The 17,590-nt window shown below is 39.0% G+C and overlaps 1 protein-coding gene across 2 annotated transcripts in view; it reads left to right on the forward strand.

Annotated features, from left to right (window-relative positions):
• Window positions 1–2,241: 2,241 nt before the first annotated feature.
• Window positions 2,242–17,590, forward strand: part of HDAC11 (histone deacetylase 11) — a 32,482-nt gene continuing 17,133 nt past the window's right edge. The window contains exons 1-4 of one of the 2 annotated variants that reach the window (XM_074914028.1): window positions 2,242–2,341; window positions 4,149–4,297; window positions 7,337–7,437; window positions 13,428–13,544. In XM_074914028.1, coding sequence (XP_074770129.1) covers window positions 2,340–2,341; window positions 4,149–4,297; window positions 7,337–7,437; window positions 13,428–13,544 — 369 coding nt within the window. In that variant the 5' untranslated portion in view covers window positions 2,242–2,339. The remainder of the gene's footprint in view (window positions 2,342–4,148; window positions 4,298–7,336; window positions 7,438–13,427; window positions 13,545–17,590) is intronic. The other variant, XM_074914030.1, reaches the window with a different exon arrangement.

A 17,590-nucleotide genomic window follows, 5' to 3' on the forward strand; every position in this document is an offset into this window, starting at 1 on the left:
TTCCAGTACATTTTGTAAATGTATATAAATTTAAAAGCTTATTATGTGTTTGAGTCTGTTTTTTATTGTTTTAAATCAAAATATTTCACTTACGTATTTAAAATACAATTTCAGGACAGACTGCTTTTTATGGAAATGTCACTTTGTTTTAAATATTGCAATGTTGTAAAAAAGGTAATGTGAGCCCCACATTTTCTTCAGAAAAGTTTTTTTCAGAGTGACTAATGAACCAAAAATGCCATTATTTGCTCAGCTGTTTTTTCTACCATGCTGTAAGGTTTCCTAATCCATTTGCCTTGAAAAGTCCACTGGCAGAAAACCAGAGCTCAGAGAATGTCCAAAATCCAGCACAGGTCAGTCTCTTGGGTATCTTGGGCCTAGTTTATGAGGAAGTCATTACCTTCCTGCACAAAAAGATAAGACTGAACAACGTTATGCCCCATGTGGTTTGTTCAAAAACTGTTAGAAACTCATTGCATTAATGAAACTAACTAAATGTTTCTGCAGCAGGGCTGTGCCTCCTCTGGGGTGAGGATCGCCCAGGTGCAGACAGCCTGGAATAGTGGCAACATCAAGAATAAGAATCACAGAATGACCCAATGGTAAATACATACTATAAACAATATTTTCTAATTTATAGTATCTTAACAAGTGCGTCCTACGCAGAAATAGTGTAGGATTGATTGTATTTCTTTTTCTGCTGGAGACAAAAAGAATCATATCCCAGCAAGAGTGAATGGGCATTAGTCTAAATATGCTTGGCACTTTATTGCCTCCAAGAGAGCACGTCTCTGCCACAAACCCAGAAAGGAAAAGGTGTTATTGTGGGGCCTGGTGGGAATCAGCCTCCAGATAAGAATTCAACTTACTGTGGCACAAGAAGAAAATAAAAGCAACAAATGTCATGGCTTGCCAGAACAGGAGAGTATGTATTCACATTTGATTTTTGTTGGTGAAAAAAGGAGTGAGTAAGCAAACTTTCCATTTGGAGAAGTGTGGGTGTCATAGTTCAGATGTGAATGAATAATGGGAAAGGGCACACAAAAAACTATTTACAACATCCATCAAATATGGAAACTAGTCTGCAAGTTTATTTTTAAAAGTTAATTTAAATGAAAATGAAATAACATGTTGTATTTGTATCTAGTTAATCAAACAACACTCAAAATCTAATTAAGCACCAGGCATTAAGTAGTCAGTAACAAGGAATAAAAGGTAGATATGCTGAACTAATAATATTGAGGCAAGTGCACAAAGGGCCAGAACAAAAAGAAATGTTAATTAAAAGATAATGTCAAAGGGATAGAATGTTTTCTTGGGATAACAGTCTGCTGCTGCTAAATAAATACCGAGGTGAAGTCCAGGCATCCATCAAAACTGAATGCCAAGACAAAGACAGCATATTTTAAGAAGACATTTATCTGAAACTCTCATAAAGAGACATTACTCCTCATGAGAAAAGAGTGCTTCTGACCATTTATCCTTGGTCTGATAGATATCACTGGTATTGATGGACCATTTTTCATGATGTTATTATTGATTTAGCTGTACAACTGCGTAAGAAATGCTTTTTCTATATATCTGAGCAGGATTAGCAAAGTACATTTAGAAATTGGCTTGTAACTTGCAACTAGTTTATTTTTCTTGTGTGCTTGAATTTAGGGATGGTGTTGCTGGTGTGAATCTTGCCAAAATCAGTGGGAGTTCTGCTGCTGGGTTAGGTAATACCACTACTTCACCCTTGCTTTCCTCATTCTGCTGCTGACCTGCTCTTGTCTCTGCACTCACTGGTGTCTGGTTAATTTTGTTCTATAGTGAGAGTCCTATTTTCCTGTTCAAAGATACTGTTTGTGGGAATCGCTTTGAGGCTCTCGATGTAAAGTGATGGCAGCAGCTGGTGTAAAGATCTGAACACTGGGGTCAAGTTTTGCTAACTCCCACAACGTCAGACCGGCTGCTCTGCCTGTGCCCTCCCTGCTCCCTTTACCGAGCGCCTTCTGCGTCGGACCCGGGGTCATCCTGTCGGTCACGACGCGGAAGACGCCGTTAAAAACACTCCCCGGGCCCCGGCAGCGCCGCCCCGCGACCTTTCCGCGGCCCCTGCTCGGGAGCACCACGGCCCGGCGCGCCCCTGCCCCGCGCTCCCTGCGCGGCCGCGCTAGCAGCCGCTCACGCCCGCGGGGCTCCGCGCTGGGGCTGAGGCTGCGGCCGCCGCCCGGCCCCGCCCCCCCGTGTCTCCGCCCCGCGGCGGGGCGGGGCCGTTGGGGCTGTTGTTGCCGGGTCACGGGACGCCGCGCACCCTGCGCGGCCTGGCCAGCGCGCCCGCGGAAGGCGGGGGGATGTGAGTACCGCGCCGCGCCGGGCTGGCACTGGGGCGGCCGCAGGGACAGGAACACGGGCAGGCGCGGCCCTGTCGCGGCGGGCGGAGGCTCCGCCGGCGGGAGGCGGCTCTCGGGGCGGCGGGAGGGCCCGGCCGGTGCCCGGGCCCGGCGGAGGCCTGCTCGGCTCCGGGGCCTGCGGCCCCCCCGGCCCTGGTCCGGCCCGGCCCGGCCCGGCGGCAGAGCCGCGAGGTGCGCCTGGGGAGCGGCGGCGGCCTGGGGCTGCAGCTCGCCGCTTCCCCTCCCTCAGCCCGGCCGCCCCGCTGCCGGCTGCTGGGCCGTTTCGGCCGCCTGGAACCGGCGTCGGAGCCAGCCCCGGGCGGGCGCTGGGGCCACCTGCTCCGGTCCCGGCGGGGCCGGCCCTGGCCCTGGCCCCGGCCTGGAGCGTGAGGTGTCCCGCTGTCAGCAGGGCGCGGGCCGCCGGGAGGGAGCGCTCGGGGAACGGGCTCTTCCCTGAGCCGCCGCGGCACCGGGGCCCTGCTGACAGGCCGGGAGAGGAGCAGGGGCCGGGGGCGGCACAGCGCGTTGCACAAAAGCTGCCTTTTATTGCGGGGTGGGACGAGGGAAGGATCCAGGGAACCCTGGCTCTGTTTGTGGGCGGCGTGTGGGTATCGGGACTGCAGACTGGTGAAAAACCTCCATTGTCCTCGTGTTTGGTTTTTTTTGTTTTGTTTTTAACTGGATTTTAAAAGGCTATATTCGAGCATATTTAGGCTGGAAATAAGGGGGGTTCTGTTTGTATTGTTCACCTGACAAAAGACCCTTCTGTCTTGCTCGGTAAGTCGCAAAATGTTTTGCAAACTGCAGCTAAATTTTGGGGTGCAAGAGAGGTCTCAGCCTAGCTCAGTCGCACGGGGCCCCGAAGGGACGCCACAGCCAGTGGAACAGGCTGGGTATGAACACAGAATGGCCCCTCAGGTTTGGCTGCCTGTTGGGCTGTTTGCACACAGGTGTCCGCAGAATACTCGGTGTGAGTGTTTGTAAAGGCTGTGAAGGAGGGCTCTGAGCCGCTCTGCCATCTCTCCTCATTGGGAGAATACTAGTTTTTGGAGGGGAGGTAGAGAAAAGTATTGGTTAAGACTTACAGGCATGAACATCCAGAGCTGAGAGTATGTCCTGTGGTTGTATGCTATGCAGACACAAAACCAAGCCTCTTTATTTTTGCTGAGCTGGTCACAAGAGACATTTGTTAATCTCTTGCTCCTAGGAAAGGAGTCTAGAAACCTTTCCAGCCTTGTGATGTGAGAAGCATCATGTGTAGGAGCAGTGTGTTTTGGTTTTTTTCAATTGTTTTTTGATACAGACTTTTAAAATATGAGTCTAGTAATGTATTTGTTGAAGGGTTATGTTGTCTGTAAAACTGGATGCCCCTTCTAAGGTAGAGGTGCCGCTTGATGAACTTGGAAAGAGGAGGGGAGAGAAGCAAATGTTCCTATTAAGTAATGGCTGCAGTGAACTTCATATGCTAAATTCATTAATGAACATTCTTCAGTCATTCTTTTTTCCCCACTACCGGTTAGTTCAAGAGTTTAACTGTACTGGTTGGAAGTGAGGGATGTTACTCTCCGTGACCCTACTGCTGAAGAGAAGTTAAACAACCCAAGTGTTTCCTTCAGTAACTGTTGGAAATAGCATCTTCAGGAATCATTCTTAATGTAAAGTTGGTATTAATAAGGACTCGTAATTTGTAACTTCGGATTTTAGTGAAAAACATTTGACTTTGTAAGTAGTTGCTAAAAGCAGTGACTAGTTTATTTTTTGCTTTTCAAGGCCTCACAGAACTGAATTGTATGAGGATCCTCCATCAGCATGCTGGCCTATCGTATATTCTCCAGACTACAACATCACGTTCATGGGACTTGAGAAACTGCATCCATTCGATGCAGGGAAATGGGGAAAAGTAATCAATTTCTTGAAAGGTAAAATAATGGAAGGTACCTCTTAGACCAACATTTGCACAAAAGCTAATAGAAATTATGTCGTTAGTGCAGACTTATGTTCATAATTGCCAATATAATAGTGACTGTACGTTTTCATTGCTCATTGTGTAGGTTTAAGCTATGCTCTTTAATCATATTTGGAGTGGTTTATTATTATATATTTGCAGACTTAGCATGATAAATTGACTGTAGGATTTCTGAGGTGGGTCGGATATCGCATGTTACACGTTGTTGAAGCTCTTTTCTATGAAGTATTTAAAAGATGAAATTGTAATGTTAGAGCAGACATCCTACACCAGGAATTTTTAATACAAGGGTTTGTTTCACAGTCCTTTGAAAATGTATTTTCTAGCCCACGCTGCTAAATAAACCCACAGTTTTGGTTTCAGCTTAGTAATGGTGTCTGTGCAGAGTGAAACTCATGAAATGTGATGGAAAATTCAATCCCCAGAGGTGTGGTTAATACTAATCAGAGTAACTAGTTTGGTTCATTTCAGTCTGGTCCAGAGCTTACAAGACTGTGAGGAAAAAGGAGGAAGGAGAGATGTGAGCATAGCAATGTCTTAGACCATCTTAAAATATTTCTGGTCTTTGTGATTTGAATGAAAGCGTGAAGTGAGCAGGCTTTCATTGCTTGGCCTTTACAAGAAACGGTTATGTGGGATATTTGAGAACTGTTTCCACCTCTGAAGCCAGCACCAGAATCTTGACTTTCAGCCTAGATCAAGTTAGGTGCAGAGTGCTACGGCCTTGTGGACATAGCTCAGCATGCTATGTTTTGATACTGAACAGATTTTTAATGATTCAAACACTTTCTTTCAGTTCTAGATTGATGTATGAGAACAGTATTTCTCTTAAGTTTCCTCTTGAGGATAGCTGATGTTCAGTTTTTTCTTTTGAGGACAAAGCCTGGATGTAAAACAGAACACAGACTTCAGTTTTGGAGCAATGAATGGAAAGTCCTTCCTATGTTAGCTGCAAATTTACAAATGGTTTGGGTTGCAAGACCTGAATTGCAGTTTGGGAGTAGTTCCCTATAGCCTTGTGCTTACTTTGCTTTACACCTGGTGTAGCAAGGACTGGGCTTGGGAAAACTACAGGTGTTAATGGCTGGCTTGCTGTGGGGTGTAATGTAGTTATTCAGCTTAGACAGCAGACAGTCCACTGGCAAATGGCAGGTTTTGGGCTGAAAGATAAGTGTAGCTTGTATAAATCCATTCTTTATCAACCTCATTATAGTATTCTGATAATATTTGGGAAGAGTTTTGAGATGACCCTGGTGACAGGCAGAACTTTTTGTGGTGGTGTTCATTATTGCTGCTTGAACAAATGGGAAGGTGTAGGTGGAAATACAAATGTAAGAACCGAGGTTAGAATCAGGACCTATAAAATCTTGGCATCTTTTCATCTAAAGTTTAAGCTTGCTCATCAGATTGGAAAAAAAAAAAAAAGCTTTTTTGCTTGCCAAGACAAAGGTTGTCCAAGAGCCTGGCCTCTTCCATTTATGTGGTTCTAATGACTCCTTCAACTTATGATCTTTTGCAGTTAAGTATTGCCCTTCCTACTTTAGGCTGCCTTATATTCGCTTAACTGAGGTGAAACAAATTCTAATGTTCAGTTTAGTAGCCAAGTTTTGGATCTTCCTTCTAACAACCTTAAATAATTAACTCTTGGGCTCTATGACCATTTTCTTAATTAATCAAAACCTTTGCCTTTCTGCCTCTTCTCTGTGTAAAGTCTTTTCCTCTAGGTCTTTTCTGTGTGAAGTGTCCATTCTTTGTCTTTCACAGAAAATTGGTTTTCCCAATTGTTTTACTCTCCTTGCTTTGTAAAGGAGAAAGAAGCCACAGGATATCACCGGGGCACTCTTGGTTTTCTCTAGCTCTGTAGCAACTCCTGGCAACAGGTGACCCACACTGTTCCCTATCATATTCTAGAAAATCACCAGTGAAAATCTTTCTACACTTCTCTTTCCTCAAGAATGAAGCTGTTAACAGTTTGGTTTTCTGTCGGACACCAATGAATGAAGGAAATGTTTCTCAGGCCTCAGGAGAAACATAAGCTTGCCAAAACAAATATTGTTGCAGGTGCTGTTCTTGTATAACACTTCAGAACAAAATCTCTCACATTTGTGAGTTGTTTTCTTCCAAGTATCAAATTGGAGAAAGGTACAGTCTTAGATGGATGCAGCAATTAAATATCCAAATTTGTGTGGGAAGATCAACACAATGCATTGTATTTGGCGTTTGTGTTGGTCATATGCAAAGCAACTCTGCACTGCTTCACTTTTTTAGTTGACCCTAACATGAACTTCCTGGCAAGTATATCCAGATGTATGCATTCAAATGTATTATCTTTGATCACATTCTGAAATCTTGGAGTGATATTTTGTAACTGGCTCTTAATAAAACTAGGTTTTAAAATAAACTGTCTTTTGGTCTCTAAGGGAAAGAATTGATAGTATTGGTATTTCTTGAAATTAAATGGAAGTAGGGGTGTGACACAAATATCCTGTGTAAGCGTTTGCTTTCATGAACATGTAAGCAATTGTTTTGAATTTTGATTTTTTTCATTCTCCTCTGATTTAGGGAATTAAATACTAGTATCAACTGTCGAGTTTCTTAAAGTATGTTAAAGAATGGTGAATATTTGATGGTATGAGCACCAAGATTTTCCAGTGTGTCAAGCCCTAGACTTTAAGGAGTCTTGTGATTCTCTTGTGTCTGTTCATCCTTTGTCACTACCTGTCTCTTCGTTCAGTTTAAACAAGAAGTTTTAATGATGATTACATTATTACACTCCGAAAACTTTCTGTAATCAACAGTTACCAGATACACACTACCTTAGTGGCTTACATGCATAGAGGGTATGCATTTGGAAAATTTGTAAACACGGAGTAAACAAAAGTTCTTTCAGTGATTTACATTACCAAGGTCAAAGTAGCTTCTTTGGCAGGGTGGAATATGGGAAGTTAAGCGATGGTATACAATGCCAATTGTTATTTCTCTCCTGTTTCAGAAGAAAAACTAATTGCAGATGACTTGATTGTACAGGCACGGGAGGCTACTGATGAAGATCTCTTGGTTGCTCACACAAGGCGCTACCTTAATAAACTAAAGGTGCTGTACTTATTAATGTATTTTTCAAGCAAACTGTCTAGCATTACTGTTGAAGACAAAATATATCCTACTAGATTTTTTTATAGAATCAACTTTTACAGATTATAAAATGGTATATTTTGATAACATTGTCATTGAGATTACTGAAAGAAAAATTCACGCTATGGAGGAGTGGAGGGGAAAGAGGGTCTACCATGTTATATAGATGACCTGAAACGTTATTTCAGGAAAGTTAAGTGAACACAGGGAAAACTTCAATGTAAATAATATTCACCTTTAGACCAGGGTTTCAGTCTTCAAAAATGTAAGTTTTGATTTACTCTTGTAAAATACGTTTCTGAAATTGAAAATACATTGAAGAGGACTAAAATTGAGTACTTCTGGATGAGAAGGGATTTGTGTGAGAAATAAAATAACTTTTGAATTATAAAATAAAAGATTGAGTAATCTTTGCCCTTCTACAGTGAGAGAGTCTTTGTATTGCTACTTCTGGAACGTTTTATTTTTCTGTGTACAGGATCTGTTATTTGTGTGAACTTTTTTCACTCTCACTCTTTTTCTGAGTTCTCTTCATTCTATGCTATAAAGTTACATGCAATTTCATACATCATTAGATTTGATATTATTTGAGCTATTGTTGATACTGAGCTTTTAATGCCAGAGAACCACGCACCTCTGAATCACGTCTTTGAAGCAGGGTGTAATGTGTATAGCTCGGTTTGGAATACCATAATATTTTTAGTACCTACAGGATGGCTTCACAGGGAATTGTCTGCATAACTTGTGTCTTGGTGTTTAAAACCAGTACTGTCATTTGCATTAAGATGTTACTAACTGTGTATCTCTTGTTTCCCTTTTCTTGAGAGAATATTCCCTGTAACTGTAGAAACTGGAAGATGTTGTATTGGTCATGCCAGCAAATTCCTGCCAAGTGGTGAAGATAAAAGTGCTTAGTTGCAAACAAAGAATAATGTGGCTAGACATGAAAAAGCCCTGGGTATCCTCTGTATTGCCTTATCCAAAGTCTGCTGTGCTATTCTTTTTTAAATCTAGACAAATGCAGATCTACCAATAAATGGCATAGTTTTATGTTAGATCAGCTCTGAAGACGACAAACGTGCTTGCGTTACTGGAAATGCTTAGGTCTCTTAAAATAATGGATGGCTTCAGTATTCTTCATTTAAAATTTTAGCATGAATTTGGTAGGAAATTCCGTACACTTACAAGAAGAGGAGGTGTTTGGTATCTTAGCAGCAGCTGAAGAAGCTGGCTGGGGGTTTGTTGAAGAGAAACAAAATGGTATGCACAAAGTAGATCAAGCAGTACTGGAAATTAGTTCCATACTGGAAGAAAGTGTCTCCCTCTTTCCCTGCTTTAGGTAACATGGCTAGTCCTTACAACAAAATGTGGTCTTTTGAATTGAGGTGATTCCCCCTCAGTTATTCGTTTGAAGAATTTAAATCTCTAAGGTAATGACTGAACTTTGGATAACTTGCTTTCAGTACTTTTCCACTTACTGCCTTTTTCTGGTGTTATGTAAAATAATTAATTTCCTGCGTGTCGTCATTCTGAAATTTTGGAAGGAGCTAGGCAATGAGGTTAAAGCTAGTTTCAGACCATATAACTTTTTCACTTCAACCATTTTTATATATGAGAAGTTCTGTGATAACATATGTGAGTGAATACTGAAATGCAAACAGGGATAATGCTTGTGCATCAGTGGAATGCAAGATGTGCTTTTCTGAAAGTGATCTGCAAGAGGTGATCGAGCAGCTGAACTTACAAATTTTAATCCATTTTATATATTTGCAAGTTTTGTTGGTTTAAAAATAAAAAGTTAATCACTTTATTAGAAATGTAGATTTTTATGCCTAGGGAAAAGTGGATTGATGTGATTCTAGGGAGTGTTGTCTGGTGCTCGTGTACTTTGATTCTTGTCGGATCGTGTGAATTCATCTGCCGAGAGCCCAGGGGTACCTGCCTCTGCTGTGTGGTGGTGTTGGCAGTGTGCCTGGGGAAGGTGGTAGGGCTCTTGGGAATGAAGGCAGTAGAAACAGGCTCATAAAATAATTGGTTCAGCCTGTGATACTTGTGGCTGTTCTAGCTGTTCAGGTAAAGCAGCATGGAATGCATCTTGGGCTGTGTGTGGCATTAGTGACCATAGGTGACTGCAGCTGAAAACGTGTGGGTTTGGTTTGGATGAAACGGGCACCTTCAGAAGTCCCGAGAATTCCCCTGTCCAGTTCCTCAGTTCACGCAGTTCTTGTGCTGTCATCCCTTGTCACTGTTTGCTCCCTACATTGAGCTTTTTCCTTGCTCCATTTTTTTCAAACTTCATTGGTAAAAAAATGTATGAAGGCAAGTCGTGGTTTCCTGTGAAATGTTAATCTAAAAGGTCATGAGAGCAGATAGATGAATTTGATCCGTTTTACCTAAATTTTCATGTTAATGTTAACATGTCAGGTAAAGGTCTGTAGGAATATACAAAAATGTTATTTTAAAGGTAATGATACTTGAGTATGTTTGGAGAAAGCACTGAACAAGAGTACTTGGTCATGGGGAACACAGTCTGACAGGTTTCAGTATTTACACTGCTGGGCAAATGCTGTAGGGCATTCTTTACATCTAAAACAACTAGTAACCCCCTTAAGAATAAGGTAGCATTTAGTTAACAGGGATTTGTTTATTTTAATATTTCTGACTCATTGGCTAGGAGACTGATGCAACAAAATTGTTTTTTGACAGGTTGGTTTTCTTGGGTTTATCACTTGGGCTGTCACTGGTTTCTAGCTGTGCAGTATCTCATTCCAAATGCTAATAGTGCTTTCATACATTGACCTGGAAACTTGTGTGGAAATGACAAGTTTCCTACTCTCCTTTATGATTTTATCTTACATTAATTCAAGCTAAAGATATACTTTATTGAAGATGGGCCCAATAGTTTTGTCCCAGGCAAACTTCTAAAATAAAATCAAATTAGTTGCTTGGTGTTGGATTTGTAAGTCTGTGAATCTTCCCTTGAAGCTGGGACTAGCTCCAGGAAGTTATCAAAAATTTAAGCACAGTTTAAATTTAGATATTAAAGAACAAAATTGCCTATTTTTAAAAAATTTGATGTGGTCTATTTTAAAATGAGGGAATGCAATGAATGCATAACATAAAAGGCAGTACATCAGAGGTTGGTTTTGATCATTACTGTGCTGTTTATTAATCCAGGATGTATCAGCATAAAAGTAACTACTTCAGCTTTATCTTCCTAATATTAGTTTTTCAGTTTAACTTTTAGTCCTTAAACACTAATAATTTGAAATACTAAGAAGAGTTTTTACAGTTGGGGAATTAATGTTAATAGTAATACTTTGTAAGTAAAGTCCTGCAAGAATATCCTTATTAAATATGTTATTATAGAGTTTGGAATTTAACCAAGGAAGATTTATGAACTCTTAAAGTTGGCTTTTTTGTTTTGCTTTAGGGGTTTTTTTGTATGTAACATCTTGGTATAGTGTTACACTTAGCCATGTTTAATGATAGTAGTTAATTGGGTAGGAGGCATGTGTTAAAGGAAAATATACCTGGTTAATAACCTATAAGGGTTAGCTTGACTTATTTTAAGTAAACAGCAAAATTTTTTAAAAATTGAAACTTGAATTCATACATTGAATTATTTATCCAAAACACAGGAAGGTAAATAATTTTAAAAATCTTATATTAGCAATACAAATAGAGTTAAATGGAGTTGATAACTAGAAAGAATAAGTGAAGGCGTGTTATTGAATAGTGTTTATATATGATTATTACTCTTCCTTGAATCCAGACCAAGTCTTAATTTCTGTTAAGTTACATAATTACATGTCTACAAAACTCTGCTACAGAATCGGTAATTTGATGGCTGAGAGCAAATATCTAACAAAAGAAAATGGAACTGATATTCAGATATATGCAATCTCAATGCAAAAAATAGCGATTTAAAAAAAAAAACAAAACCAAACAAACAAAGAAAAACTCAAAACTGAAAAAAACCCAAAACCTCCACCAAAAATTTGAAGGGTTTGTTCTCTATCAAAGGAAACTAATATGTGTCATGGAAGCCAACTGACAGCCTGGAAAACTTAATGTAGTCCTCATCTATTCAAAATAATTTTTTGTTTTTATAACATGAAAAAGTATACAATTATATAAACCCAATTCCTTTGCATTTTTTTCTGGTATATACATAGCTGTTCTGAGAATTATTGCAGGAAATGTGGGAAAACAAAATTAGCATATTGAAGAAAAAACCCCCAAAAACAAAAATGCAAAACTGTCCACAGTTTGAGGCAATATATTTTCTCAATTATTGTCATGTTTTTTTCTGAGAAGCATTTTCATTAGTCTGTACCTGCATTCTTGAACCCCAAGACTTTCCTCACAGACAGATGACTTTCCCCCATATGTTAGGTATTACATAAAAACAGTAAAGGACTACATCTGAAGCAGTGAATGTCTTTGGGCTTGGCACTATTCTGTAAATGTCTTCAGCTGTGAATAGAAAGCTTTGCTTACTCTTTACTTATACCATGTATGGAGTTCTTGGAGTCATTTAAAAACCTGCAGCAGCATATGTGTTGATTTGAGTCTTTATTGCTCCCACTTCTTGCCTTGAGACTAAAATTTTTAAAACTGTGTTAAAACTTTCTGAAATTTTGTGATCATCGTTCACATGTGGGATCAAAATTTACTTTATTCAAATGTGGCCTTTTCAATTCCATTTTAGAACAGGATTGAATCTAGTTTTTTACATTATATTTATTTAAAAGCTAGAACTTCTTGCAAAAGGATTTTATCAAGGCTGACTGTATTACAAAATATTTAAAGCACTTTGTTAATGATGGAGAGTTGATAGTATGGTGACAGAATAATGTTTTACAAATAGAAAAATAGTAAGAGCTTAAAATGAACTGTTGACGAAATATAGTTAGTACTTAACTTTATGAATAATGTCACCTCTACGCTCCACCCCACCTAACAGTACTTAGTAGCTAAGACATTGATAACTGGGAAGCCAAAGTAGCTTTAGGGTTTTTTGAGTATCAGAGGACCCTGAAATGGGGATGTGATTGTCTTTGGTTAAAACTGACCACCTCTACATCCTATCATTTGGAAACAGACAGCTAACAGTAATCAGGCAAGGAATGTACTGAATCTAGCTAAATTTCCGAATGCTGAAGAAAATAGGATCTATTCAGTATTTTTGTCTAGGGTGTCAAATTCATGATTTTCATACTGAGGTATATTTTTGCCTGTGACTTAGGCTTTGAAACATATTTATAAGTGTTATTGCTGGTAGCAATGTTAGTAGAAGTTTGTTGAAGTAATCTATACGTGATTGCAAAAACCGCCATTTATATATTGCAAATATTTTGTGTTCTAACCTTCAAATCATGTTCTTGACAATATGACTTTTTAACAAAATGTTTACTTGAAACATTTGCCAAAAGTGTTTAATATGCTAAATAAATTTTAATCAGTTCTCCATACTAAAATTTGCACTGTGTGTTCACTTAAGTATTTGAACTTTTCAGTTGAGTTGTCTGTTTGTTTTTCTTTTCTCCTTGGTACATCCTTTTGAGTTGACACAGGAAAAGATATTTTAGGTTTGAACAATATATCAAGCATAACTTGCTATTAATACTGCTGAAGGACATTGTGCAGCCCTCCCAATTGCAGGGATACTAGCTTGCTGAAAAAAATGCTGTTTTATTACCATTTGATACTAAAATCTGAAAAACCTAGTGATAGTAATTGCAAGTGATGATTCTCATAGTTAACAACTTAACCTCCAGATAGGTTCATTCTTACTAATAAAAGCTGTTGTGGTCACCTCCATTAAAAAGTAAAAATCTCACTAAGGAGCTGTGAGGTTTTTTCAGTACATAGCAACTGATGAGAAATCTAAATGTCATCATTAAGACAGGCTATGGTAATTGGAACTTTTTTCTTCCCCCTTGTAGTGGTCATTTGTTGTGGCTACAATCACAGAAATTCCACCAGTTGCCTTTCTTCCCAATTTCGTGGTTCAGAGAAAAGTTTTGAAACCTCTGCGAACGCAGACAGGAGGAACAATAATGGTAAGGTGCTCTTCATTCACTTTTATTGTATTTAAACTCATTGATCAAAATAGTACAAAGCTGTGAGTTGTAATATTTTGTATAACTGAAAGGCTTGAGCCCTGGAGGCCTGTCGAGGGAAGAGAGTTAGTGTCTTAAACATGGGCAAAGTTTGCCAGTTGTTAGCAGCTGCCAAGGTTTTATGGTCTGTAATTTGCAGAAGAAACAGTAAGAGGCAGCCTGGGCAAGCAGTGAGAGATATGGCAAGACTTATGGCAAATACAGAAACGGTATTAGTTTTAAACAGTGTTCAAATACAGGCGACTTCTAGGAATGGGAGGTTTCAAAATTGAGAATACGGAAGCTGTTTTTAAAGCACATGTTTACCAAATGGCCTTGGCACTGTGTGGGAAGAGATGCATGGTTTGGTTGCTCTTGAGACTAGGTAAGTGTTTAAGCTTAAAAATCATATCACCTTGCTTGTTTTAATGATTAAGGTTAGTTCATCTACTTTTTCTGTTGTAAATACTACATAAGCAGCTCAGCTGAACTCGGGTGAAATGCAGCCTGCTTCACCTTAACAGAACTGGTTTTGGATCAGTTAAATGAGTGCTCTGATCAGAAGAACTGTGTCAGCATCACCAGATTTTGCCTGAGAATCTGTATTAGAGGAAGAAGGAGGACAGAAAACGGTTAATAGCTGGAGCCAAGAATGAGTTATTTAAACCATGTATTGAGGAAAAGATGCCTTCTTCATAATTGTAAACCAGTAACTAATGGAACCTTTTCTGCCCTTTTTGTCATTCCTTGTTAGAGTAGAGCTAGAGTTCAGAAACTGTGCAGCATGGTGCTAGAAGAAGATGGTAACAGTCCTGATCTCTCTTTGCAGACACTGAGCTGTAGCAGTTACATAAATGGAAGACAAATCAAATAATCCTATCTGAAATCATTACTATTATGACACAAATAGATTTTTGCTGCATTTTAGCTACTCTTCCAGAAGTTGTTACAGTGGGTGCATGTGAAATAGATAGAAGCCCATATTGCTTTCTCTGTATCTATTTGAAGCCAGTTATTGAAGAATAATATTCTGTGGGTTGGCAAACCTTTCAAGAATATGTCTGACATTAAACATGAGTGAGACTGGGAAGCCATAAATGAATGATAAGGTAATGGCATTATTTTCAGAAATAGGCTTAATAGGTAGCTTCTCATTTTTGTCAACAGAAATGTAGATACTTAGTAATCTGCCCTGGAATAAAGGTTCCTTAAATATTTGTGAATGTATCGAAAATTCATTAGACATAAATGATACAAAGAACTCTTCTACGACTTGTGCATAAAAGGCAGGGCAGTATGGTTCTTAGTACAGTTTTCAGAAACAATGAAGAAGGTTGGACTGTTTGTGAGTCTGACCTGTTAGAATGATGTGAGTGAGCCCAAAAGCTGGGTGAAGCAGTTCTCCAAGTTTTCTTTAATATTGTGGGTCTGACATGAGATTAACTGTTGCTACTACCATTTGTGTGTGTAAGTGGATCTAGGCATTATTAAGTTTCAGCCCTCTTGGGTTATACTGTGTGAAATGAAAGTAGAGAGCCAGTTGTTATCAGATTTTTAAGGCAAGATGAAATATCCTGCTTTTTTTTTTTTTTTTGATAGAACTATTCTGATAGTAGCCTGATTCTTTAGCAGAGAAAAATGGCAATTTTTTTCAGTATATTAGTACTCTGTTAAATCTGTATCCCATCCAGCTGCTGAATTTGCAAATGTGTATGTAAAAGTAACTCTCTGCTAGTTGTTTTTTGTTACCAAAAGGTAGTAGAGATGGAATGGACTGGACAACTTGTGACTGGGCTATAATATATACTGTTAAGTTTCAGAAACATCTTCTAACAGTGCAGTTAATTGTTTTAAGCATGTCATCTTAACTATCTTTGTAATATCAAAAGTTGTAATCAAACACTGGCCATAGATATTTAAGAATCTGGAGCTCTTAAAGTTTGAGTATATCATCATGTTTCAACTGTGTTGCAAACTGATGCATTTTATTATTTGTAATGGGGAATGTACTATTTATGTAATGTAGCTCTTCATGATACTATGAAGTACTCAAGGGAGTTGAAGAATGTATCGATATGCATGTGTTTAGGAAAAATCTTGTTTATAGTTGGAGGAGAAGGTGAGTGTTGTAATGTTAGCAGAAAAGTAGCAAAGAAAAACTTTCAGAAAGTTTTTGAACATGGGGGTAGTAGAGGGAAAGATTGAAAAGTCACCTCCTCGGTGCTGAAATTGTCTGTTTAAAGTGAGTTAACTGCTGCTTCTTGTTCTAAGCTGTTAAATAGAAATGGCCAGTGGTTGCATCCGAAATCACTGGTACAATAACAAGTCCTGTGACATTTACCATGTTTAAGTATCCTTGCGGGTTGCCGAGTCTGGTTTTAATTCAGGCTTATGACTCTTTTATAAAATAAAAGTTGGACTCCGTTTCTCCAACTATTCTTGTTCTTGCCTCTTAAATCCTATTTCCTAATTCTACTTTAATTATGTTGCTCTGTCTTCTTGGATGTACATGTTATTTAAAGTCAAAGAATAGTGAGGTAAGGAAATATGTGACAGTGTTTGTACAGTGTAGCTATGTCTGATGCTTTTATTGAAGCCTAAAAGTCTGCATAAGCATGAGAAAACCAGATGAACTATTGAAAATGTTAAACCAACCTTTAAGAACAATTTAAATATATGAGTTTAGAAAGAACATGCTATGTTCTGGATAAATCTTTAGACTCACTGAGTTATGGTAATAGGCTAGATAACAAAAGTGCAACTTCTTTTAGTAGGTGTTAACTAGCAAAGTTGGAGATGCTGGAGGTGGAACACAGTGCATCTCCTTAATGCAAACCTGCATAAACCACCTGGAATGCTTTCTCCTGGCAGTTTACCAGCAGGAGCTGGAGATGGCACCAAACTGCTTTTGGTGGTATCTGTGTAGTCATCTTGCTTTCAATGGACTACAGGGTAGTTTGGAGGTAGTTTGACTTTACTCTTTTTATTTTTTTTAAACATTATGTTATAGACTGGGTAGTAATAGAGAGAAAGAATTCTGGTTTCATGTGTTTCATATAGTTCAAGGTGCTTAAAACTTCCTGGTGGTCATTCACAAAGAAGTAGATCCATTCTGTCTCCATTTAGTCCTTCAGCATCACTTCAGACTCCTGCTCAGTTCTCTCTTCTGTGCTGTATTTCTGACTGCAGTCAGTAGTGGTTATTGAGATAGGGGTTTTTGGTGTGTAAAGTCCTGTCTGCGTAGGAATACACAGAGTCTTCTCTTACTATACCCACACTGTCTTTCCTGTATGGTAGCTATGAGGAACAAAGGAAATGGTAGAAAAGAAAAATAACTGGGAAGAGTCTAAAGTTTCCTAATATTCTGCCTTTGATATTTCTTGAGGGTCTTGACAGTATTTGTATGTGAAATCTGTTTCAACTTGGTTCAAACTAGTCAATACTCTTGCATAGTTTTGTAACGTTTTTCATTGTGCTTGTGCTTATCTTTAATTCATAAATGCATGTTCACTAGTTATAAATGTGGTCATGTAGACGAGATAGCCACTAATTGTCTATTATGTCTCTGTATCATGCCTCCTGAAATACGGATGACATCACTGGTCACTTTTGGATTGATCTTGATGCCATATGCTGTTTTTACCTTTTTTTGGTTTTTGTTATAGTGAAATAAGTATGTACTTTAAAAGCAGTTTCGAATCATCAGACAATAAAATTCATACAGTGCAAGTCATAAGTACGATCTTCTGCTATTCCCGATGATCCTGTTTATCATGAAAATTCCTGCTGAGTTTCTCTACTTTTTAATGATTTTTTTTTTTTTAGTGATTTGGGAAGATTGTTTTTTGATGAGGAATCCCCAGGAAGTAATCTAAATCACAGATAATGTGATTTCCCTGTGACATAAGGGGTTTTATAGTTCAGGAACTACAGTCTTTTCTCAAGAACTAATTTGTGTAAGTTAAGATGTTCATAACAGGATGATGTTTACCTTCCCGGTAGTTTTC

This window comes from Athene noctua, chromosome 10, assembly GCF_965140245.1.
Source record: "Athene noctua chromosome 10, bAthNoc1.hap1.1, whole genome shotgun sequence".
Classification (NCBI taxonomy): domain Eukaryota; kingdom Metazoa; phylum Chordata; class Aves; order Strigiformes; family Strigidae; genus Athene; species Athene noctua.